The 23,147-nt window shown below is 50.6% G+C and overlaps 3 protein-coding genes across 3 annotated transcripts; 1 reads left to right on the top strand and 2 right to left on the bottom strand.

The window, feature by feature from the left end:
• Window positions 1–247: 247 nt before the first annotated feature.
• PLK1 (polo like kinase 1) lies at window positions 248–5,843 on the bottom strand. Its single transcript, XM_075767563.1, has 10 exons — window positions 5,310–5,843; window positions 5,044–5,212; window positions 4,783–4,927; window positions 4,188–4,281; window positions 3,430–3,649; window positions 2,954–3,112; window positions 2,695–2,772; window positions 2,040–2,194; window positions 1,417–1,599; window positions 248–1,013 (listed from the first exon to the last, which is right to left on the bottom strand). The coding sequence occupies exons 1-10, from the start codon at window positions 5,694–5,696 to the stop codon at window positions 807–809; spliced, it is 1,797 nt and encodes a 598-aa protein (XP_075623678.1). The 5' UTR covers window positions 5,697–5,843; the 3' UTR covers window positions 248–806.
• A 1,413-nt stretch (window positions 5,844–7,256) lies between these two features.
• Window positions 7,257–13,433, bottom strand: DCTN5 (dynactin subunit 5). The gene is made up of 7 exons (XM_075767088.1): window positions 13,291–13,433; window positions 13,048–13,116; window positions 12,424–12,542; window positions 11,874–11,985; window positions 11,148–11,250; window positions 10,324–10,415; window positions 7,257–7,428 (listed from the first exon to the last, which is right to left on the bottom strand). Exons 1-7 carry the CDS (start codon window positions 13,336–13,338, stop codon window positions 7,408–7,410), a joined length of 564 nt encoding a protein of 187 aa, XP_075623203.1. The 5' UTR covers window positions 13,339–13,433; the 3' UTR covers window positions 7,257–7,407.
• On the top strand, window positions 13,419–22,807 carry PALB2 (partner and localizer of BRCA2). Its single transcript, XM_075767087.1, has 12 exons — window positions 13,419–13,559; window positions 13,649–13,708; window positions 13,818–13,899; window positions 14,360–16,282; window positions 17,031–17,842; window positions 18,439–18,522; window positions 19,689–19,850; window positions 20,334–20,419; window positions 20,698–20,859; window positions 21,021–21,137; window positions 21,502–21,589; window positions 22,607–22,807. Exons 1-12 carry the CDS (start codon window positions 13,425–13,427, stop codon window positions 22,790–22,792), a joined length of 3,897 nt encoding a protein of 1,298 aa, XP_075623202.1. The 5' UTR covers window positions 13,419–13,424; the 3' UTR covers window positions 22,793–22,807.
• The last annotated feature ends 340 nt before the right edge of the window (window positions 22,808–23,147 follow it).

The following is a 23,147-nucleotide window of genomic DNA, read 5'->3' on the forward strand; positions in this document are numbered from 1 at the left end:
TTTCCTATTTCTATAGTCACATCTTTGAGCATCTTTCATGTAGTAGAGAGCCCAAGGAAATGGGAAATGAGAAGGCTCTAGCCTCCAGCTTAGAGCACATCTCCTGTCATACCCCCAAGGTCCCCTTTCCTGCAGCACAGCACAATCAAGCAGGCAGCATGAGCTGGTGAAGAGGACAGCTCTTGCTTGGAGGGGAAGGCAGAGGTGCTGTTCCTTCCCTCACAGCAAGCCAAAGGGAACCACAACAGGCTGGACGCTGCAGCGAACAATCTTTAATCAAGTTATGCAATATACAAAAGTTTAGGTTTCATGTACATTAGTTTCAGTATTAAAAGGCCGATTGCTCAGTCTCACCCTGGGCACGTTAAATATCTTACCTGAATTTCTACAAGAGGAAACAAAAGCCTAGAGCATCGGCACAGACATGTACAAATAACTTACATGATAGTTCTGCTCTCCCCATGCTTTGTTCTCTCAGGAGAAGGCCCAGGAGCCTCAAGACAAGAGGCTTGGTTTTTGAGTCAGGCTTTTGGCTTTGGAAAGTTAGGGGGGGAAAAAGACTATTATGCAATTAAAAAATAGACTTTCTATTAGGAGTGGGGAGCAAGAAACCTTTGGGTACCAGTCAAAGTGAACAACGTCATTCCCACAGCATCAGGGGCTTCCTTGGGGCACCTAGGCCATAGCCAGGAGCGGGAGCCCAGCTATTTGTGGAGAGGTTACAGTGCGAGCAGGGATGCTGCTAGACCTCCCCATCCACAGCTGGGACAGTTTGGCACAGGTGGTGAGTCCATCGAGAACAAGGTCTAAGCAGAGGGTTTCACACGGGCTGAGCCAGACTTTGAACTGAGGAGCTTCTCCACCATGGTGCGAGCATAGCGGAGCCGGCTGGCCAGCTCCTTACAGCACCCGTGTTCCTCGATGAGGCTCAGCTTGTAGGTGCGGAAGTCCCGTTTCTCATCTATGTATGTGACAGCAGCCATGAGAGGGCACAAGATGACTTTGGTGTGGTCCTGTGGGGAGAGAACACACCATCACCCTGAGCACTCTGCTCCTTGGGGACTGCATCTGCTCAGGATGAACCATCTCTAAATTGGGGCATCCCAGCTGCACCCAGAAGCACGCTGACAAAGCGTCAGGCTGCAGCATTCATTCCTAGATTGCAGCAAAGGGGAACAAATCTGGCTGACCAGCTCAAGACCACTGCACCTAAGCCTGTGCAGCAGTGTCCCTCCTGCTAAAGGACACAGCGCCTTCACAAGCTAAGAGCGTCTGGGTGGTTTATGTACCAGCAAGGGGGAGTAAGGAGCCTCCCAGTGCTCAGTTCACTGGGCAAAGCTTTGGCTCAGTGCACATAGCAGGGCTCTTTCAGCAGGTAGAGCTACAGCCCTGGAAAAAGCAGAGTAGCAGCCTCACCTGGAAGAAGTTGATCTGCACAGTGCCGTTGCTGAGGTGCAGGATGATGGCGCTGCGGGTCCGGAACCACGTGCAGAGATAGGGTAAACGGGCCAGCTCGTCTCCTTCCCGCGGTGTGATGTTAGCACCTGCCTTCAGCAAGTGCTCGCTCATGTAGTTCCGGAAATATTTCAATAGTGTTATCTGCAGAGAGGAAAGGCTGTGAGCAGACAGGCTGAGGATTGCCCCTGCTATTCGGGGAGCACAGGGGCAGCTATCGCAGTCCCTCCTTCACCTCTCAGAGCTTGAGGCATCGCTGCACAAACTTGTGCAAATTCTCCAAGTCAACTTGTTCTGCAATACTTGAGATTCACTTTGCTGAGTGCTTTAGTACATGCAAAGTCTTGTGAGCGCTTATTTCTATGAAGCTGCTCATAGATGAGCCTCAGACAGCAGCTAGAAGCAAACCATTAGAGCTGCCAGTGTATGTCCTTGGGGCAATGTTTCACCAGCCAAGAAGCAGCCTGCAGAATGCCAGTGACCCCAAATTACAGATGTTTCTCCCTAGAACCCACTCTGCCAAAGCCCAGCAAGGCTGGCAGAAGTGCCACCCCCCAGTGATGGCTCCTGTCCCCTGGACTGACCTTCTTGTTCAAGGCAGAGGGGTAGGATCTCACAGTGAAGTAGGACTCGGTGCTGTTTTGTTCGATGTACTGCAAGCTGTCCCCATCGTTGTACATAATAAGACGAGTGGAGTCATTGAAGAGAACTCCAACACTGTTGTCACACAGCTGGTAACCTAGTTCAAATGGGACCACGTTAGGCCTTCAAATACAAGGTACCACCAGTCGTGTGAAATACAAAGACAGAAGGTTGTATCATCTAGGGGTTCCCTGACAGCCACTCCACCAAGTCCCTGCCAGGTCTGAAGAGTCTCCTCTTTGCAGAGGTCTGGGTGGCACTGTTCCTCCTCTGGATTTGTCATCCTCCCTTGCTTCATCACCTGCTGCAGAAGCAGCTTTAACTGCCACAAGTGGGTGCACGTGCTCACTGCAGAGCAAGGCCGGCCACCTCATGCAGCAGGTAGCCATTTCCCACCTTAAAGTGGCCAGGGCTGATGTTCGGTGACCACTACTCTGGATTCATTGGGTGTTTGGTAACGTTCCTGGCAGCAGTCTTGGACACACACACTGGAATACTGTGATTAGAGAACCAGACCTGTGCAATGCCCAGATCAAAGCTTCCTTCCAGCCTCTTCAGAAACTAGAAGAGGCTGAAGTATTCCCCCCTATTATTTACCTAGACCGTATTTATCCGAGTAGTCCACCCATTTGCTAACCCAGAAGATGGGAATGCAGGCTGGGTCTTCAGCTTCTTCTGCAAAGAGAAAGGAGCTGGTTAGGAGACATTTCACAGCATCCTGTGCACTCCAGCAAGCAAGGCCAAAAGGCTTCCAGTTTGAAATTGAGGTCAGTTGGTCTCTCACTTCAGAGAACAGCATCAGAGTGACAGAGAAGCAAGTTATCCAGGAAGGCTGGGGATTCGTCCCCAGACTCACCTTGTCTCACTGCCACTCTCTCAGAGGGCTTGGCCGAGTTGACTGCCGTCAGCTGCTGTAACATGTCTGCTAAGTGACAATCAACAGCATCTCCCAGCTCCCGCAGCCCAGCCGCATCTTCCTTTCCAGGCAAGTTCTCTAGCGCAGGGCTGTCTGGTCCTGGGCCAGGAAAGAAAAGAGTGTGGAGGCGTGACCAGGGAGTAGGTTCCTAAAGGCACCAGATTTACATTCTACCCTAGCTATAGGAAACACATTACACATCATATAGCTAAAGCTAGCGCTGGCACTTCCTCCCTGCATTGGTTCTGGGCAAAGAGTGAGAACACCTCTCTCTCGCTCACAAGATGTTCCAGGTTTTCATAAGAATTGGGGGAAGCAGTGAAGGAGCACCACATTCCCCATCAGTGGGTCTGGAGGCCGGGCAGGCTCTCATCCCGCACTGCGGCCCAGCCTCACCTGGGGACACTTGTTCTTACCTTTGTTGAGTGCAGTCAGCGGCTTTCGCCCGTTCAGTTCGAGCCCACTGGGAGCAATTGAAAATCTAGGTGCAACAGTGAGACAGCTGGTGGGCAAGCGGCTGGGGATGTATCCTGACGTGAAGAACTCGTCATTCAGCAACTCGTCGATAGTTGGGCGCGTGGCAGGGTCGGACCTCAGCATCTTCTGGATGAGGTTAGCAGCTATGGGGTTGATGTGCTAAGAAGAGACAGGCAGAGTTTAGAGACAAGGGTCGGGGAGAACACACACTACTGACGAATGCATTGGATATACAGCCTGGGGAAGCTCTGCTTGGAGCTGAGCTCCTGTGCTGCGTCAGGCAAGCAGGATGCAAGCCTGGGGAAACGGAATTGGGCAGGTATGGGGAGCTGCCTCCTGATGACGTGCAAACCTTTAAGTTGACGGACTTTAGCAAGATCAAATCAACAGCAGCGGGATGAGCTGTGGACCTGGCCCAGACCTCATGGACTTGAGCATGTCCATTTAACCCCACACGCCAACTGCCCAGCTCAGATTTTTGCTGGATTACAAGGGAGCTGCTGGCTCCCCAAGAGGAAGCTGGCCCTACAAGTTCACTCCACCAGCAACTGAAACATCCCCTTCCTAGCACTCCACAATAAGAGGCATTTCACCATTACGTGAGAGCCCATTAAGCGCCAGAAACAGGACGGTGCAGCAGAAGGCTGACCGAGAACTGCTGCAAGGTGAACTGTCCCAGCCACGGGAAACACCATACCTTAGGAATGGTATACTCGTTCTTCTTGATTCGGATGTACGTTTCTTTTAGACAAGAAGTTTCAAAAGGCGGTTTCCCCACCAGCAGAGTGTACCTGCGTGTTCAGAGACAAAAGGGTGTGAGTTTTGGCATGAGGCAGTTTGCAAAAGAGACTTGTGTGCAGAAGTGACCCCATCCAAAGCCCACTCTGGAACTTTCCTGGCAGAGGGAGCACACTTGGTATCTGATCTGCAGTAGCACAGACAGCTACGTGTAGCTGGTTCCTGTCCCCTGAAAGGCGATGCTGGGATCTAGTACCCTCTGGGGAAATTTCCCATGAGGAAGTGTGTGCTTTTGGGGAATGCCTTGAGGCAGCCGTGCTGTGTAACAGATTAACCCACAGACACACACGCAGCAGCATGTGCGGAGCACAGGGTAGGTCGTGTGCTGGCTGGCAGCAGGGCTCAGCCAGGGCAAGTGCTCTGCAGACAGCGTGCCCAAAGCTTCGGCTCACACCAAAGCCTGGGGCAGGGGGGGCAAACGAGACCTGGACCACAGGGATCACCCAGCCCCACGTCCAGCCACGGCATGGCCGCACAGAGGCATTTTGACTCACATGATGCAGCCAATGGACCAGATGTCCACCTCGAAGCTGTGTCCCTTCTTGCCCAGCACCTCCGGGGCAATGTAGTTGGGGGTCCCGCACAGGGTTTTCTTGCGCTCGCCATCGTACTCCACTTTGGTGGCCAGGCCAAAGTCACCTTGGAGAGAAGGGGGTGTGACTGGAGATGCCCCGGATGGCCGGTCCCTGGGGCTGGGGTCCCCGCCGTGGGGCGGCCACGGGGGTCTGGTAGGGCGTGTGGTCACAGGCACCTACCGATCTTCACCTCCATGTCGTCACTGAGGAAGAGGTTGCCCAGCTTGAGGTCCCGGTGGATGACGCGGTGGCTGTGCAGGTACTGGCAGCCCAGGATGGTCTGGCGCAGGTAGTACCGCACCTCGGGCTCGCTCAGCGCCTTCCGCCGCTTGTGCAGCTCCAGCAGCGACTGCGGACAACGATCAGCACCGGGGGACGCCCGCGCCTCCCCACCCCCAACCGGCGGGTCCCGCCGCCCCCCCCCCCGCCCGGCCCCGGCCCCTCACCCTGCGGCGGCAGAGCTCCAGCACGACGTAGACGAAGTCGGCGTCCTCGAAGAAGCCCTGGAAGCCGACGACGTGGCGGTGGGACAGGCTGCGGTGGATGGCGATCTCCATGGACATCTTCTCCTTCTGGTGCGGCTTCACCAGCAGCGACTTGGGCACCACCTTACCCGCGAACACCTCGCGGCTCTCCGCCTCCGCCAGCTCGTAGCACCGCGCGAAGCCGCCTTTCCCCAGGAACCGCCCGCGCACGAAGCTGCGCCGGGTCCGCGGGTCCACCAGCACCTTCGGTACCTCCTTACCGCCCGCCGCTGCCGCCGCCGCGCCGCTCGCCCGGGCCGGCTCCGCCAGGGCTACCGGCCGCGCCGCCTTCCCGCCCGCCGCGCTCATGCTGTGCCGGGTCGCTGCGGGTTTGGGGGGGGTGGGGGGAAGCGGGAGCTGAGCTGTGCCGGAGCAGGCAGGAGCAGGCAGGAGCAGGCAGGAGCAGGCAGCCGCTGCCCGATTCAAACGCGACCCCGGAGCGTTACGCGCCCGCGGCCGCTCCCCATTGGCCGAGAGGATTTAAAATCCACGCCGCCCGCCGCGGGGCACCATGGGAGCGCCCCGCCCGCCGCGCTTAAAGAGACAGGCGCCGCACCGGGCGGGCGGGGACGGACGCGCCACGCCCCCACGCGAGACGGGGCGGGGCTGGACGGGACTGGAACGCGAATCGCGTGCCGCGTGCCTCGGCGGCCGTTGGTTGCGGCCACGCGCGGCCCGCTGCTCCCGCGTGGGGTGCCCGGACACCGCTTCCCCACGGCGGGGCTCCACAGCAAGGACCGGCCCTGCCCAGCCCCAGCCCCGCTCCGGTTGCTCCCGTTCACCCGCGCCCACGGGGGGGGTGTGTGTGTGTGTGTGGACACGACTCCCGAGGCCAAGTATTGGCGAAGGGAAATCGGCGCTGGCGGCTGTACCCGACGTGGCTTTTCTGGGACAGAAACAGCACCAAGACAGGTCGTTTCCCCGCGGATTTGGGTGACGCTTCTGCATCCAGACCCAGCTCACCTACGGATTTCCACATTTACCCGAGAATCTGGTCCCTGAGCTGGTTTTTATTCTGCAGAATCCAACCTGCCCCTGGCGCCTCTTGGTCACCTCAGGTGACATTTTGGCAGCTGTGCCTGACATCCTTAACGATGTTTTCACTCTCCTCTTCCCACTCGCCCCACAGACACGCTGCCCAGTGAACCATCAGCCAGGGGCCCGCAGAGCTGCCCCTGCATGTACCACCGCTTGCTAACAGCAGTAACCGTATTGCACGTTCTCCCCCCTTCACCCCACCTTGCTGCCTGCCGGCGCAGAACAAAACGCCGATGAAAAATAACCACAAATGGCACAAACCCCAGCGCAGCACCTCAGCCCGCGAGCCTGCCTTCCCCCTCCAGGCACGCGCAGTCCCACGGTGGAGCCGGATCATCTCGGGAGATTCTGCTCCGCACAGAGCAGACACGGCCTCCGCTCAGCCAGTGACTTCATTACCTTCCTGCACGGCTGCTCGCAGGCAGCGGCTCTCACCGTTCCTTACACGGAGCAGCTGCAATTCTAAAGAGGCATCAGCGCCGATGGCGGACACAGCAAAAGAGAGAAGGGTTCTGCAGCCCCCGCCATGTCCCCCCCACAGGCTCCGAACGCCCTGCAGTAAGAGCAGTGTGACCCGCCAGCCTTGGTCAGAGCAAACTGGAGTAAAGCATACAGGCTCAATGAAGCAGTACAGCAACTCGGTGTTGGAAATGATCGCTGTTTGTACAAGACTCCTGAAAGAAGAAATTTCCCTCCCTGAGGGGCATGCTTCCCCATGCACCTACAGCTCCTCTTTGGCTACGCAGCAAAGCCCTCCCCTGGAAGTCACGTTTTATTGCACTGTGCTGGACTGAATGTTGCCATCAGACAGTTGTAATTCCCCATGCTGCAACCTACTGACACTCCATCTTTCCAGAGCTGGCAGAGGCGTAGAGGTGAGCCCAGGTCAGAGGGATGCTTCAGAGGACAGGAGGATAAAGTGGCCAAATCTAAGGAATGTTAACAGTGCTCAGTGTTTGAGATCTTCAGTGGCGACTTGGTTTTAGACCCTGGCAGAGGCCACCTTGACGGAGACAATAAAAGAGGTTTTAATTAAGGCAGAAGGGTCAGCTCAGCATGCTAAAAGGAAAAGTAGGCCCAGAAATGCGTAACTGTGCAGTGATGTATCCCTCCGTGCACTACAGCTGTGCTGTTCAAATGATCGTGGAAAGGCATCACTCAGACCTTCCCAGCTGCCGTCCCATTCCCTCTCAAACTCACATCCCTTAATTTGGCAGCCACGTCTTCCCACCCCTCTCCCACGCCAGCAGCCCAGCTCCACACTGCCCAACTGCGGCCACGAATCAAGCGATCCCGGTGAAATGTACTATGTGGTGTTGAAACTTTGAAGTGACACCATGGCAACACAGCACACACAGCTCCTTCCTGACCAAATACAGGGCAGCTTCCCACCGTCAAGAGACAGCTGACAGCAAGTTCACAAGGCAAAACAGCACTAGTGAGCAGCAGCATAAACTCCTAAGCATCTGACCTGCAGGAAATCTTGCAAGAATCCCCAAACCTGTCAGGTCTTGTGATGGGGCAGCCCCTCACTGGAAACGGCTTCTGCAAGGGCTAGTCAGGTTCTGGACAGCAGGAACTAAACATTTTTGGAAGATGAAGACAACTAGGAAGCTGCCTGCAGTACAGACACAAGGTACAGTTAATACTTTTTCATGTAGGTAGAAAAAGCAGCAAGCCTGGGCCTTTCACACAGACATCCCCCCGAACCCATTGGAGATCCCAGGAAGAACACAGCTTCCTTCTGCACTTGTCTCCACTCCCACTTCAGGAAGATTCGAGGAAGGCAGCTACCACTGAACAGCTATTTCTAGCCAGTACGGGACTAGGCGGTACAACGGTCCTGCTGAACCTGGGCTTCTAGTAAAACACTTGAACTCTGTTGAAACCAGACCTAACTGATCTGCTGCATCGGACAGCTCAGCAGTACCAGCCCAGTTCCTGCAGCTTCAGCACAAAATCTCATCTTCTTGTCCCAGCTGTGCTCTCTGCCATGAGAGGCTGGCTCCAGCTCCTGCCTCTTTTTTTTTTTTTTTTAAAAAAACCCACATTTACACAGGTGCAAAAGGAGTCAGATCCAAAAAGCAGCCCATTTCCAAGTGCCCAAAGCAATACTGCTGGAGCTACGGCTGTACCAAATAGGTGTGCCTAGCGTTTCAGTGCTGAAGAGAGGATTTTACAGTCACTTTAGAGGCTTTAGGATTCTCACTTCAGCACAAAGAATAGAAGCAAAGACATTCTGTGTCAGAGCCATTATAAAACAGCAATGCTGGAATCATTTGTGGGTGAGAAAGAAGCTGTTTCACACTGTACTTCACTTTTTTAATGCACCAACACTGTAATGGTCACAGAACAAGAGACTGCAGCTCATGTGCCCAGGCACAGCAGAAATCTCACTCTAGTCTCAAGTTTGATTTGAAGAGTCACAACCTTGAGTCACTTGAACAACTGAAGAGGCTTTAATTTATGTACAGTAAAAATACAAACAAACCAGTCAGTGGTTTTACATTTGATTAACAGTAGTTACTACACACTTTAGTACTTGTACAGCTGTTTGCTACTTAAGATGTATCAGTACTTTGCATTACACAGAACAGCTGAAGGCTCCAGGGCTGCCGATCTCACAGCCATACACCTACTACATAACTAACGTGTGTCCTGGCCCCCAGCTGCTACACTACAACATGCAGGAGCCCCAGTTTTAAAAGCTAGAGAAGGGTGATGGTAAGCTTTAATATAACACAACCAGAGCAGGCAGATTCATTTTTAGCCAGTTGTCTGGTACGGAATCAGGTGCACACAAGCGTCAGCTGTCTCCAACTTTCACAGAGCTGCTCCCAGCAAGAATTATTCCTATTACATGTCCAAAATGAAACGTTCATTCTTTCCAAGAAGCCTGAATCTCCTTCTGAAGTTTTATAATGCAGAAAAGCACCAAAAAAGCTTTCTGTGAATAAACATACTGGGTAATAAGTGGGGACAATTGCAGCATCCTCTCACCCACCTCCGATTTCTACTTTTAGTTACCCACTTTCTGCTGCACTGAACTCTGAGTGACATGGCAATCCTCTTTCTAAAGCCCTTTGGCTCTTTAAGGTCTGTGATGTTCAGGAAGTAGAACACGCATCAGCCATGAGAATCCTAACCCTGTGTGATGGGTGAGAGCACAGGACTGACGTCTACTTCAAGAGCTCAAAGCTAACAAGTGTCTCGTCAGGCAAGGCATAGAAAGACAGGTTTCAATGGCAGCCAAAAGTCCTAAAGCAAATCTCAGGATGAGGAACAATATCCTGTCCCTATTGGAGAGAATCGCAGTCCACAGGGAAAAAAGGAAGAGGCCATCCACCTCAACACAGAGGCCTATAGAGCAGCAACTATTTTTCCAAAGGAACACACTGGGTCTAATGAACCCTGGTAAGTAACTGCCCATAACACGCACATCAGCCACACAGCACTTCTGTTCTAGGATGGAGGTTGCTTCTAGCAAGCGTAAACCCACTTGCTTTGGGTTAGGAACAGAACTGACATGATAGACAGGCACAGGCTGCCAAGTATGCGCTGTCAACTCTGCCTTGTTCCCCAGGTGCAACGAGGGGATGGGGCCCTAAAGGGATTCAGATCAGCTTTCCTAGCTCTGGAACATTTAATGGCACAATTCAGACAACATGGAATGAATTACATTCAAATGAGCATACAAAGTTTAAACAACATGACACAGCAGCTTTCACAAGGGACTGCTTGGCCAGACCATTAATTAGTATTACGGAACATTCGCAGAAGTGCTCAGGAATGGCGGAGGGCCGTGCCCTGGTCTCACTGAACAACATCCCTCTCCCTGCCCCCAGAATACTCCTGTGTGCCTTTACTGCTCTGAAACATGGTAAATAGGCTACTAGACCTGAGTGAGCGGCAAGAACTTCTGGTAATAGCTCTTTGTAACATCAATCATGAGTTCCTGGGTACATTCCGGGAGCTCCCCAGAGAAGAGTCCTGGAAGAAGAACAAGAGTATGACCATCAGCGTTCTTGCACGAGAAAGCAGAAGTAAGCTTATTTTCAACATCCAAAGCAGTGACTTTGAACTGTAAGTAAATACCAATAGACCAGCAAAGGGCTCTTCTCTCAAGCCAAGCAATACAGCAAGATCGTTCCCATAGCACCCTGGGACAGATTGCTGCAGCTGGGCCCATAACAGCTTCTGCTGTTCCCCATAAAACTCCTATCAGAAGATAAATGACAGAGTGTGCAATTTGTAGAGCAAGATCTCCAGCACAGCCAGGCTGATGGGCTGGAACTAAACATTCATATACCTCAGCTCATACCTCTCCTTTAACATATGAATAACAAGCAAGTGGACTTCCTACTGTTTGAACCACCAAAACACCTGCAAAGCCAGAAACCGCCAAAGAAGGAGTAGTGCTCACTCTGCCAGAGCCTAATGGCCGCTGAATTCTAGATGCCTGAAAAGCTGTGTTGTTTACTGTACAGGACAGACACAGCTGGTGTACATTTTGCCATCCTAGTAATACTATTCTGAGTAAACACATACCAACTACCTAACATACACTAAAGCAGCGAGTTTCACAAGTTAATTGTTACTTTTCAGTTCACCAAGTGCCCTATACCTTTACGTCTAGGCCAACAGGCATCTTTGTCATAGCAATCTCATCTTAAAATAAGAATATCCACGTTATCTGTGCAAGTAAATTTACAGGGAGCATACCTGGGCAGCCCGAGAAGACTGTGAAAGGTGGGACTACTGTTTCAGGAGGTAGTACTGTGTTGTCTAAGATTTTGCAGCAGTCTTTCAAAACACATCTACGACCCTAAAACAGAGATTAGGTAAAGTTTATACTTAAAAAAAACTACATGCTTTTGCTTATTCCTGATAAGTTACCTGAACGTCAACAAATTTAGCCGCTCAAAACACAATCTGTATAAGGGATCATGGGAATAAATCTTTACCCTGACTGAATGCTCTTCCCAACATAACTCATTTTTTCTTTTTCTGAAGAAGAAAAGTCTGTTTGCTTTTGACTAACACATGTATGGACAGGTGCACATTAACACATGTCGATGCGTAAACTGGAACCTAGAACTCGAGTCATGCAGGCCCTTCTCCAACTCAGAGACAGCAACCTTGACTATTTTGTGTTATTCACGTAGAAACAATTCCACTTGTCCTCTGTGGGAAGACTGTCTTTCCTGGACAGTCCCATTAGCCACAATATTGTTGGGATGGATTTTCCAAACAATGGTCAGCTGAACCTGCCATCCTCAAAATAACAAAACTGAAAACACCACTTTCTGTGGAGAAGGAAAAGGAGGAGAAAGGAACAGCACAGAGTAAATATGCTTGCTCCAGCTGGAGCGGATTCCTTTCCACCATTGTTACAAAGCCTCAATAATACTCAAGAGTTTAAAGAAAAGACTGAGAAACGACACTCACGATGACACAGTTCTTGCCTATGTGGACATAGGAGCCGATCTGGGCTGCGTTGACAACACAGTCCTCTTCTATGAAGACATGATCACCAATGTGTAGAGGGAAAAAAGCCACCCTGTGACAGGAGAGTTGTTTCTTCAGGTGTACAATGTACAGACTGATCTGCAACACTGTTAGACCCAAAATCACACTGTGGAGTCTCCCATCTCCAGCTGCGTTACCAGAGGGAGGTCTGATACTAAGGAAGACTAAAAAGCGACTGGTCTTTTCTGATGTCCTTCTAAAGGATGGCCCAAAGAACAAGTGAAACACATTCTTCACTCCACTATTTTAATACATCCCAGCCTTTCCATAGGGTAGTCTGAAGAGAATGCTAACCCTCAAGGCAAAGCTTAAAGTTTCAGGAAAAGGCAGGTTTAGAGGGACATATTTCTGCAAATTGCTGCAAAAGGAAGACAGCCATCTGAATACAGATCTCTGCCACGCAGATATATATTTTTTGTAGGTAAATATATTTTAACTTCAGTCTCCCTAAAGGAAAGGGACCTCTTACCCCTTACTAAACTTCTTGAAGGGTGGTCTAATGACACTGCGGCTTTTCACCACGCAGTGTCGTCCAACCCGTACGTTTGCCAGGTCACCACGGATGATGCAGTCATTCATAACTATTGTCTGGAGAAGAAAATAGAGATAAACGAGCTCAACTTTCTGCCCACATTACCCGTTATTATGCAGACTCGTGCAGAGGTCAGGCCACTCCAGTGAGATTACGTTACCTTACGGAGGATTCTTTTAGTCAAAAGAAATGCGATAACAAAGCAAATGACACAGGAGCCTGGAACCACTAGCTGTGCTCCCATGGTGTCAATGAGCTGCACAAAGCGAGCCAATACACAAAGCAAGGCTTAAACACAAGCAGAAACGCGTTGTTGCGTGGATAAAAGCACCACGATCTGCACACCCACAGAGGAAGCTCCGTTTGTGTTCTCAGAGAGCTGAGCTCCGGTCCCAGGGGGCCGACGGCGGTTGTCAGCGGGTAGCAGAGCAGCACGGGTGCTGCTGCGGTGGTGACAGGGACCCCGCGGCTCGGCCGCGCTCCCCTCCTACCCAGCTGCTGGGTCGGAGGGGATACCGGGACGGGACGGGGGGATACCGCAACCCTCTCCCCGCCGCCTACCTTGCCGTTGAGAACGATGTTCTGGCTGCCGCACAGCACGGACTGCCGGCTCACCTTATTGCCGGATGCCTGCGGGGAGAAGGGACGGGTCACTGCGGCCGCTCGGAGCCCGCAGCCGCCTCCCGAGCCCCGACGCCCCCGAACACCCCAGCACCTCAGCGAGCACGACTCGACCCCCCTCAGCCGACCCGCGCCCAGCCAGCGCCAGCGCCAGCCCCAGCCCCAGCCCCAGCCCCCCCGCACCGTCTCGATGTACTCGGACTTATTGTAGAGCATCTCGCTCAGCTCCATGGCGGCGTCCCTTCCGCACAACCACTCCTGGTTTCCGGCGCGTCACTTCCTCCCGCCAACCAGCGCTTCCGCCGCGGGCGCGGCCTATGGCGGCCTGGTTGCCATGGGGACGCACCGCCCGCGCGCCTCGCGCTTCCCGCGGTGAGGCGGCCATGGAGGGAGCGGCGGCCGCGGGGGAGGCGGCGGGCGGAGGGGCCCTCAGCGGCGCCCAGAAGGAGAAGGTACGGGGCCGGGTGAGGCCGAGCGGGGTCCGGGGCGGCGGGCGCGGCGCGGTGGTGCCAGCCCCAGCCCGGTGCGTTGTGTCTTGCAGCTGAGGGAGAAGCTGGCGCTGCTGAGGAGGGAGTACAGCGAGACCGTCAGCCGCCTGCGGGTGAGCGGGCAGGGCCGGGGCCGGCGGCGGGGGGAGGCTCGGCCCGGCCGGGCGCGGGAGGAGGTGGCGGAAGGCCGGTCCCAGCCCTGCGCCGGTGTTGTGTCCGCAGCGGGCGCGGCGAGCCGAGCGAGCCAGGAGCCACGGCCGGGGCACGGCGGCGGAAGGAGGCCGGCGGGAGCGGAGCCCCGTAGGTAGGAGGCGGCTGGCGGCCTCCCGCTTCGGGACGGGTCGGCGGGAGCGCCCGGAGGGTCCCGCCAGCTGCCGTGTGCTTCTCCTTGTCCTCGCCCAGCCGGCGGGGCCGGGCGGGCCGGGGCGGGGGTCCCAGCCCAGCCACTATCGCCTTTCTGTGCCCCCACGGCCCGTCCTGCCAGGCGGGGGCAGACCTCAGCTCTGCTGTCCCCTCTCTGCAGCTGCTGCCACATCCACTGATCCCCCATAGCCACGCCCGGCCTTTCCAGTGCTGCTGAATCGTGATCTACAGTAACATCTCCTCTCCCTTCCTCCCCACCAGGCCTGCAGCACTCTCTGATCCCGACTGTGAGATTCCCCCTCTTTCACTCCTAACCTAGTCGTCTAGTTTTACTGTGTGATGTTTTTCTTGGATGGGACTTTGCTGGGAGTACTTTAAACATACGACATTTTTTCCCACAGGTTGTAGAGATAACATATCTCCTAGTGGTGACAAACATGAAACCTCTCAGTTACAGACTAAAACCTGCTCTGATCTTGACACAGAGAAGAAAGTATCTGTCACATTTAAACACTTTCCTGAATTCTCCAATAATGAGGTCAGCTTGCCGGACAGCTCACCTGCAGAAAGCACGCAGGCTAGCCAGGAAACCCTGTGCTGTGGAATCATTAGGCCTGTGCCTGAGGAGAAGAAACCCCAAACCTCCAGAAGCTTGATGAAGCTGAGGAGACGGACAAAGGCTCTGGTATCACAGGACAGGGAATCAGTGCGTGATGTGCATTTAATCAACACTGATGAAATGGTGAAAAATCAAATCGCCAGTACAGAGGAACTTCGGTCACCAGTCTTCAGGCGAAGCAGTCTCCCAAACGCTGAGGAAAACACTCAAAGAGCATCCAGACCAGCACTTGTGCAGAGAGAAAAAACCAGTTTCACTCCTCCCGATGCAGCGTTAGGAGTGGTACAAGACATGCTTGAAGACAGTGTCCCTCCAGGAGTGCCTGAGCTGTTCCCGTGTGTGCCGACAGACAGCAGCGATGTCTGGCAGCCTGAGTCCCCAAGTGCTGTGGCCACACCTGATAGTCGTGAGCCTGCACGGCTGTGTTCAGAGAACGGTGACTCTGGTTTACTGGGCACCAGTGGTGTTGGCGGAAAAGAATCCTCCAATATAATGAAACAAATGGACGGTGAGAGTATGTGTGAAGATCAGGGAGAATTACATAGGCTCTTGGATTTAATGTCAGAAAATGAAGTATTGCCTGCTGACGGAAATAACACTATAACTAATGAGAGCAAAAGCCTTGAAGGAAATCAAAGTGACGCTAATAGCTTAAATCCCTTTCCTACAGAACTTGCTATGGGCAATGTTGAAGAACTGTTGGAGACTCAACAGCTTGAGATTCAGTCAAGAATTTCTCATCCAGAAAAGGTGACAGCTCCAGAAAGCGCACTGAACTCTTGCACGGTGGTTGATGGGCTTCTCTTTCCCGTTGAATACTACGTCAGGACAACTCGACGCATGTCTAATTGCCAGAGGAAAGTGGACCTCGATGCTGTAATTCTCAGCCAGCTGGGCAGAAGCAAGAAAGGTCAGCGAAGTAAGTGCAAGCAGAAAGATGGAAATTCAGGTCGGCCCTCCCAAGAAAGAGTTGAAAATGATTTGGAGTCAGGGGTCGTGCCGTTCCCTTTTCTTGGTGCAGAAAGTGATCCAACAAATTCAGGTAGTCCTCAGAAATCTCTTCCTGCGTCCAGTGGTAGCAACACATCGCTTGGATCGACTTCTCAAAACAGTATCACTAGCACAAAGCGAGATCAGAGGCGATTGCAGAGGAAACAAAAGGGAAGAAGAAAGTCCACCTGCAAACCCCCTGTGCATCAAGTGTCACAGGAGCTTACAGAGAGTTTGGATCTCGTAACGCCAAGGGAAAGCAGTAGTCTGCTGTCAAATGAATGTCAGAGTGAAAAGGAAAACTGTGAGGCTAATCTTGAAAAATCAGCTTCAGATGAGAGAAGGTTGTCTGCTGCTGCAGCTCTTGGGTCTGGAGAGACAGAAGTGACTGGTGCTGTACAGCCAATGAGTGCTGATCCTGCTCCTGGAGGAGGCCAAGTGCTTGGCAAATGCCCTAAGACTCTGTTAGAACAGGTTCAAAATCCACTTCAGAACAGCGATTCTCTGAACCCAGGGAATGAAACTTTCACCAGCCATACAGTAGATCTGGAAGCCGACTTAAGTGTGCGTCAGACTGATAAATATCCAGTGGAGCCTGTTAAGAATCAACAAGTGCAAGGAGCCTACAGGGCTGAGCAGCTCCTGGCGATTAATGTCCCTCTGCGCTGCTCCCTGCGCTCCTCTACAAGACAGAGAGCCAGTCAAGTCTCAAAAGGTACTTCATCAAATATAAGTACTCCCTAAACCTAGAGCCCGAGAGCAAGGCAGGGAAATGTCGCAGTGGGTGCATGCTCTGCTGCTCATGCCCTGCCATGTGTTTTATTCAAGAAAGTCTTACATGTGTTAGCTGTTTGGTTTTTTTTTTTAACAGGAGATATTTTTAAAAAATACAGATCATTGTGGGGCCCGTGTTCTTTGCACAATTCCAGAAACTTCTGCTTCAGCCCAGTGACAGGGAGTGAGCACCAGTGCATGGATGAGGAGGAGGGCTAAGAACTTGTTAAGCTGCTTTGCTGTTGGAGCAAATGTTGTTCACACTGGACCTGATTTTCCAGCAAAGAGATGTAAACCTGTTTCTCCAACTAAGTCTGTGTAATAATGATTTATTTTTTTTAGCGTTGACAAACATGAAATGCAAAGAGCAGCATTACAGTCTGAGGGTCTGTGAATATTGTAAAAAGAGAACATGTTGGGAGAAAAGCACGTAACAAACTGACCGAGCACTCAGTCAGTTGCAGTCTTTGGCAGTGATATTTTAGCCGAAGGCTTGATGCAGAGCAATTATGGAGTGTAATGTCTTTCCAGAAAAGTGCCACTTCCATGTGTTAAGATGGATATGACTTTTTTATTTCTTGGAAAACAGATCAGAGTCACACTCTGGATGAGAGAGGCTGAAAAGGCTAGTTGCTGGTTATTTTATAATGTGATGTTCTCTCTTGTATTCTTGTTTTTTTCTTGTCTAGATGAGAGCAAAAGAGGACGTAGCTATCCAACAGGTTCAGAGGGTTCTGCTTCTCTTGGCCTCCCTGCCACGGACCCCAGTACTGGCGGCTCTCTCTTCTCCTTCCGCAGTCTCCAGTGGCTGGCCCCCAGACTGGGTATCAGTGACTTTCACTTACCAGATGAGGAATTTGGACTACTAAAACTTGAAAAATCAGAATCTTCCCCTGTGAATGACTTGGAGGGTTTTGTTCCTAGTGTGTTTGGAGATGGTGTGGCTTCAGAGCACGCACAAGATGCACAAATGAATCCAGAAGAAAAAAGTCTCAGAACTAACTTGATTTTGCCTTTCAAAAATGGATTGCCCAAGTTACCTCATTTGCAAAGCCCAGCTTCCAAGAAGGAACTTTCCACCCATGAATTGCTATTTACTCCCATGGGGCCTGTCTTAGCTGGTGCTCCCACTCAGCCTGAGTCTCAGATTTCCTCATCTGTTTTCCCTGTCGTGGGTGCAACCCCAGCTGTTTTACCATCACTACATGGTGACGTCTTCCCCAATACACCTTCCATACCTCCCTTGCAAGCGAGCCAGCGTCCCTCCAAAGGAACATCTGCCCAGGTCATGGATGATGGGGAATGCGAAGAGTCTGCTATTCCACTGTGCTCGGACAGCTGTGGTGCAGGATCTGCTAGAAAAGAGGAGGAACAAGATACGATGTTTCCTTTGGAAGCTGAAAGAGGTCCTGATAATAAATTTGATGAGGCTGTGGCCTTGGAAAAGCATCAGCAGTCAGAGAGCAAACAGCAGAGATCCTGCAGAGCTTCTCCTGAACAGGTAACAAGCTTTCCTCTTTGCCAGTGGTACTAAGCTAGAAGTTTTGTGGTTGAGTCCCCCTTTCCAGAGTCTCACCTGACTTCAGGGGAAAGACCTCTTTGCATGCTAGCCTTGCATGCTGTCTTTTAGCTGACTTAGTAAATGTTCGGTTTTCACCTGTTGCCTAAGGTCTTTTGACCTCAAGAACAAATTCTTTAAAATCCTGCTTGATGAAACGGGAGATGCGGGTTTCAATGCTTATTGGAGGGCGTGTGTTTGAAACGTGTATATGAACAAAAAGTTTCTGGTACCCATATAATGTTGGTCTACCTTAGGAAAAATTTCCAGCTAGGATTTGGTAAAGGAGATTAAATGACTGGCATGCAGGACGGGTACTGAGAGAATGACTTGATTCTGAAGGCTGAGAGAAGCAAACCAGGAAATAACCTGTCTGGGATCTCTTGTTTTTCAAAGACACGCAAGTACAAAAAGAGGCGCTCCAACCATAGCTCTCCAACAACTGTATGCAGAGTGAATTCACATTTCTGCCTCATTCTTGCAGGTGCTGAATGTAATTTCAAAGTTGAATTACCCTCGTTCTTTACTTGTTTGTGCAGAAAAAAGGTGTACCAGAACAGTTGACTCCAGTACTGCTTGATGGCCTGAGAGAAGAAAGCTTGCAGCTTATATCAAAGCTAAAGGTGGGATACCGTTGGATAATTGTTTACTGAATCAGTAGCAACTCTTTAATACCAAGTTTAACAAAAATGCACTAAAAAATGCAGAATGGCTAGCTGAACAAAATAGATTGCTGCCTAGTTTGATCAGTTCTGCCTTCAGTTGTGGTAAAGCATACTGAAAGGTTAGATTGCTGTATATCTCCTTTTGACTGATAAAGGATTTCAGTGTTTCTGAATAATGAATGTTTAAACATATGCAAATGTCTCAACAAACAAAACTGCTGCATTTTTCCTCATCCCCAGGTAAAACAATCACAGCCCTTGTACCCTCGTTGCCTGCCCTGTGGCCTCCTGACACCATTTCAGGCACTAACACACTAATGAGCTCCCAGTAAGGGGGGCTTACAGCACTGGCCAAATACCTATGTTGATGTTCATACCCTTCTGGAACGGAGCCTTGCTTGTACATGCCATGACCAAGGCAAATCTTGCCCAGGACTGTTTGCACAGCTGAGCCATCGGGTCTTCTTCCTGCAGTGGTGTCCTTCCGCTCTCCTCTGTCTTGGACGGGGTAGAGAATGGTTGGCAGCCAAGGAAGCAACATCTGTGGGAAAGCCCATTGAACTCCAAATGACTTTGCCGGGGGCTGGCTCACCTCTAGCTTTTCCAAACCGAAGTGCAAAGTTTTGCTCAAGAAGGAAGCCTGGGGGTTTACCATAACCAGCCAAAAATAATATGGCTGAAGCTGAAAATTTTTTTGCAAGGGAGAGGAGAAGTCCCTTGCTTTGTTCAGTTTTAAACTCGGTCTGTACTGCTGCAAGTCCCATCTCCTGTGTGCAACAAGGGAAGCAAGTGCACGACTGCAGGTAGGTGGCACTCGGGCTTTGTCACGGCTCTGCCACGGTGCCCTCAGTCCTGTCCCAGCTCTGGGCTCTGCTGGGTCTCTGTTGTTTCCAATGACAAGTGACTTTTGTGAATTGAGCCGATATATTTGCTGCTCTGAGAGAGAAGCCCATCAGGCTTGTTTTCCTTGGTGCCTTACTGACATTTTACTCAAAATTAAACATCATGAGCTTAACGTTTTAGCCTCAAATTCTCATCACACTGAATGTCAAGCTTTTTTCTCAGGCTGAACCTGATAACCATGTTCTATCAGAAGAAAACCAGCACTGTTTTGTTTTGGACAGGATTCTTCAAGTTCCTGCGCTGTGGATGTGAGTACCATGTGGTGGGAAGCAGCTGGCAGCAGAAAGCTGTGTGTGGTGACTGCTTCTGAGAGTTCTGTCTCCCTGTGGAAACCTCTGGCATCTGACTGCTGGGAAAAGCTCTATACTTGGCAGCTCGGAGAGGTATGAACACAATCCTTATTTCCAGAATTTAGGGCAACTTTCTTGTCCCAGTGTGTTAGTTCCCAAGATACAAGGAGCTTGCAGTCTTGGGTCCAAGGTAAGTTCTTTAGGTGGCATGAATTTTTCATTCCCTCGGGCACAGAGGAGAATGGTTTGCACTGCTGATGGAGAAGGCCGGTAGCTTGTGTGGTCGCGTGTTATCTGCTGGAATTTGATACTTCATGTACTGAACGGTGGCTGCACTACAGCCACTGACTTGTGCTTTTTCCCCTTACACTCCCTGGAGACGCTTTTTGTCTCTTATATCAACAGGGATTGTTTAATTAGGTAAAGAGCAGAGAGTTCAGCTAATCTAAGTGTGCTTCTTCAGAGGGATCTGAAAATTAGTTCTGCCCCATATCACTTTACTTGAAACTCTAAAAAATGGGAATAAAGTTGAAGGGACATTGTGGGTGACACTGAATTCTTGTTTTGCTCTCCTAGATTCCTGTAATACAGATTGTTCCTCTGCCAGACACCTGTAATCTCGTGTGTATAGCATTGGGAGATCTGGAGATTGGAGAAATAAGGTGTTGTATTTATTTCTTACTAGTGCTTTGCATCCTGAATAGCTGCAGCTTAACTCTCCTCTTGTGTAGTGGTTGAAATTATCTCTTATTAATGTGTCACTTTCTCAGTTGCTTTAACAGTTGGAAAATATGGAAGGGATTTCTAAAAATCAACTATAAAGACTTGCTTATTCGCCCCTAGAGGTGGTAGACTGTTTAAACATGCTTATTTTTATATGCTATGGCATGTTTGAGTTACGGTTCTTTCTGTCATTAGGCATACTTTTCTTTTCGTTTAGGCTCCTGCTTTATTCTTCTGAGAATGACTCATTCAAGCAGTCACTAGTAAAAACTGGAAATATAAAAGCTGTTCTCGGGCTAAAGGATAGGAGGCTGGTCAGCAGCAGCAGGACTGTGCAAGAGCAGCAAGTAGAAGTAGTATCGCTTTCAGAGACAGGGAGGTGAGTCTGCTGGTTTTGGGGTGGTCTCAGCGTGGCAGGTGGAAGAAAAGGAAACATCTCAGGTGTAGAAAAGCGTTGGGTTCTCTCTGGAGATGTGCTGAGTACAGAACACATACTTATTATTTTGACTGCCTTTTTTCACTTGCTAATCTGCTATTCAGGAGCAACGATGGACAGACTTTGATGCCCCCCGAAGAAACTGTTTTAGCTTTTGCTGAAGTAGAAGGAATGAGAGACGCCTTGGTTGGCACCACTGTGGTGAACAGCATTGTTGTCTGGTCAGTGTTTCCTTTGCAATTAAATGAGGTAGCTTGCAGATGTATGTGGTGGCTGTAATGGCTAGCTGCAGATGTTATATAGGGGTGTTGGTTGGCAGCGGATTTGAAATTATAATTGTCAAAGGGCCTACAGTCTGGCACTTTAACTTCTGTAGAGTTGGATAGATAGTGAATAAACTCTACTGCTATAATTCCACTTGCTTTTGCATCATATGCATTACATCTCTTCCTGTGGCCTCTTGTGTCTTAGTTTGGTTTATGTGAAACCAAAACTGTCCATCTTGCGTAGTGGGGTAACTATGATTAGAAAATAACAGACAGAGGATGGAAATGCAGTTAGAATTTGTATTTTCATCAACTGCAGGAATGTGAAAACAGGCCAGCTCCTGAAGAAGATGCACATTGGTTATTCCTACCCAGCTTCAGTCTGCCATCGAGCATATTCCGACTCTGTACGTATGTGAAATAGGGCGCACAGTTTACGCGTGGACTGCACTGACTAACTGTGGTGGGGACTTAAAGAATTAGGCTTTCTAGAGTGGATTGAAATAGCAGCTCTGTTTAGATACACTGAAGATACTTCAAAGGAAAATAGGTTAACTAGGAGAAATAAGCCACACTTGCTACCTCGAATTCTTGGCTTTCTGCAGTGTACTAATAAAATGAGAGTGATGCATCAAAGTGTATTCCAAAGCAGCAGCATCTTGGGCGTGGGAAGCAGAAATACTGTTGCCCAGTGCTGGTGCTTGGTAAGTCTCTTCCATTTCACAAGTGGGTAGCTGCCAGCGTGGTGATGGCACGTTGCCATTGTCGGAAAACCTATTTGAAGTGGTTATTATTTACATATACCCCCCAAGGGTATCAACTGATGAAACCCAAGATTCATACTAATGATTCTTTGCCACTTGCTTCCACTTGTGCTATGATTCCAGATGGATTTTTGTAGTTTATCAAGGATTTGATTGTTTTCAGTGAGCGTTTAACCTTTTGGGGCAAGAATGTCTTGTCCGATAACGATGGCTTGAGTCAGACTTCCTCAGAATATCTGTCCCAGCATGTTTTGTGCTGGCCAGTGGCTGTTCTGAGCTGTGCTGGTTTGCATGGAACTCTTGTTACATTTATAAGCTCCCAGGGATTAAAATGAGGCCCAGAAATTTTACTTTAAATGTCACCTCATCGTACAGCAAGTTCAGCTTTTTCAGGCAGAAAGATAAGTGCATAAATCCATTGGGTCACTGAGATGTCATTCTGTATTGCATCAGCCCTTATCAGTCAGCAGCTGCTTTGGTTTTTATCTAATTTGATAAGGAAAGTAAGCAATTTCTTTTTTATTCAGTAAAAATAATGTGTCACTGTCCATGGGGCTTTGATTATAGAGAGAATGTAGCAATTAATTTTTGGAAAATTCTTTGGCTTTTTTTCCCCTCTTGCTGTTGTTTTTAGTGATGTATTTTTCCTCTGTCTATCAGGGCCTTCTGTTTGTTGTTTTAAGTCATCCACACGCCAAAGAGAGTGAGTCCTGTGGAAACCCCGCGTTCCGCGTGATAGCCTTCAACCCCAAAACAGCCAGGAGCACGGGAGTCATGTTCTCCTCCCTCCCACCAGGACAGGCTGGAAGGCAAGTACCTGGGGGACTGTGCGTGCCGGCTTCGTAACTCCTTCGAGGTGGTTTTGGGGGGGGGGAATCACTTAACGAGCCCCGATTAGCCCTGCTGGCGAGGATCCATTTGCCATCTCGCTGATGATAAGGGGGCTGCATCCGTCACTGCCGTTTGTCCTGTACATAGGCTGGAATGGGGCGAGGGTGTTGGCCGTTTCCTGCCCGCTTCCTGCGCCAGTCTGCGCGCTGACCTCTGAGCTCCCGGCGTCACCGCGTGGCGAGGGGCTCCGCTCACCACAGCGAACGGCAGCGTTGATTTTCTGCACGCTGTACGTTTTTGTCTTTCTCCCCCAACAAAGTAATTGTGGAAATGCTGTAACCAGGTTCACCAGGTAAATTCCCCAGGCAAA

The sequence above is a fragment of the Balearica regulorum genome, chromosome 15 (assembly GCF_011004875.1).
Source record: "Balearica regulorum gibbericeps isolate bBalReg1 chromosome 15, bBalReg1.pri, whole genome shotgun sequence".
NCBI lineage: Eukaryota > Metazoa > Chordata > Aves > Gruiformes > Gruidae > Balearica > Balearica regulorum.

Excerpts from the sequence above, each read along its gene's own strand:
- PLK1 (XM_075767563.1), bottom strand. The coding sequence starts at position 5,696 with ATGAGCGCGGCGGGCGGGAAGGCGGCGCGGCCGGTAGCCCTGGCGGAG. Across the intron at positions 4,282-4,782 it reads TGGTCCATTGGCTGCATCAT|GTACACTCTGCTGGTGGGGA; the intron begins GTGAGTCAAAAT and ends CTGAACACGCAG. Across the intron at positions 3,650-4,187 it reads ACGAGTATACCATTCCTAAG|CACATCAACCCCATAGCTGC; the intron begins GTATGGTGTTTC and ends GTCTCTTCTTAG.
- DCTN5 (XM_075767088.1), bottom strand. The coding sequence starts at position 13,338 with ATGGAGCTGAGCGAGATGCTCTACAATAAGTCCGAGTACATCGAGACG. Across the intron at positions 13,117-13,290 it reads AGTCCGAGTACATCGAGACG|GCATCCGGCAATAAGGTGAG; the intron begins GTGCGGGGGGGC and ends TTCTCCCCGCAG. Across the intron at positions 7,429-10,323 it reads AGTTCTTGCCGCTCACTCAG|GTGGCCTCTGCCAGGGTCTA; the intron begins GTCTAGTAGCCT and ends GTCTCCGTCAAG.
- PALB2 (XM_075767087.1), top strand. The coding sequence starts at position 13,425 with ATGGCGGCCTGGTTGCCATGGGGACGCACCGCCCGCGCGCCTCGCGCT. Across the intron at positions 13,709-13,817 it reads AGACCGTCAGCCGCCTGCGG|CGGGCGCGGCGAGCCGAGCG; the intron begins GTGAGCGGGCAG and ends TTGTGTCCGCAG. Across the intron at positions 13,900-14,359 it reads GCGGGAGCGGAGCCCCGTAG|GTTGTAGAGATAACATATCT; the intron begins GTAGGAGGCGGC and ends TTTTTCCCACAG.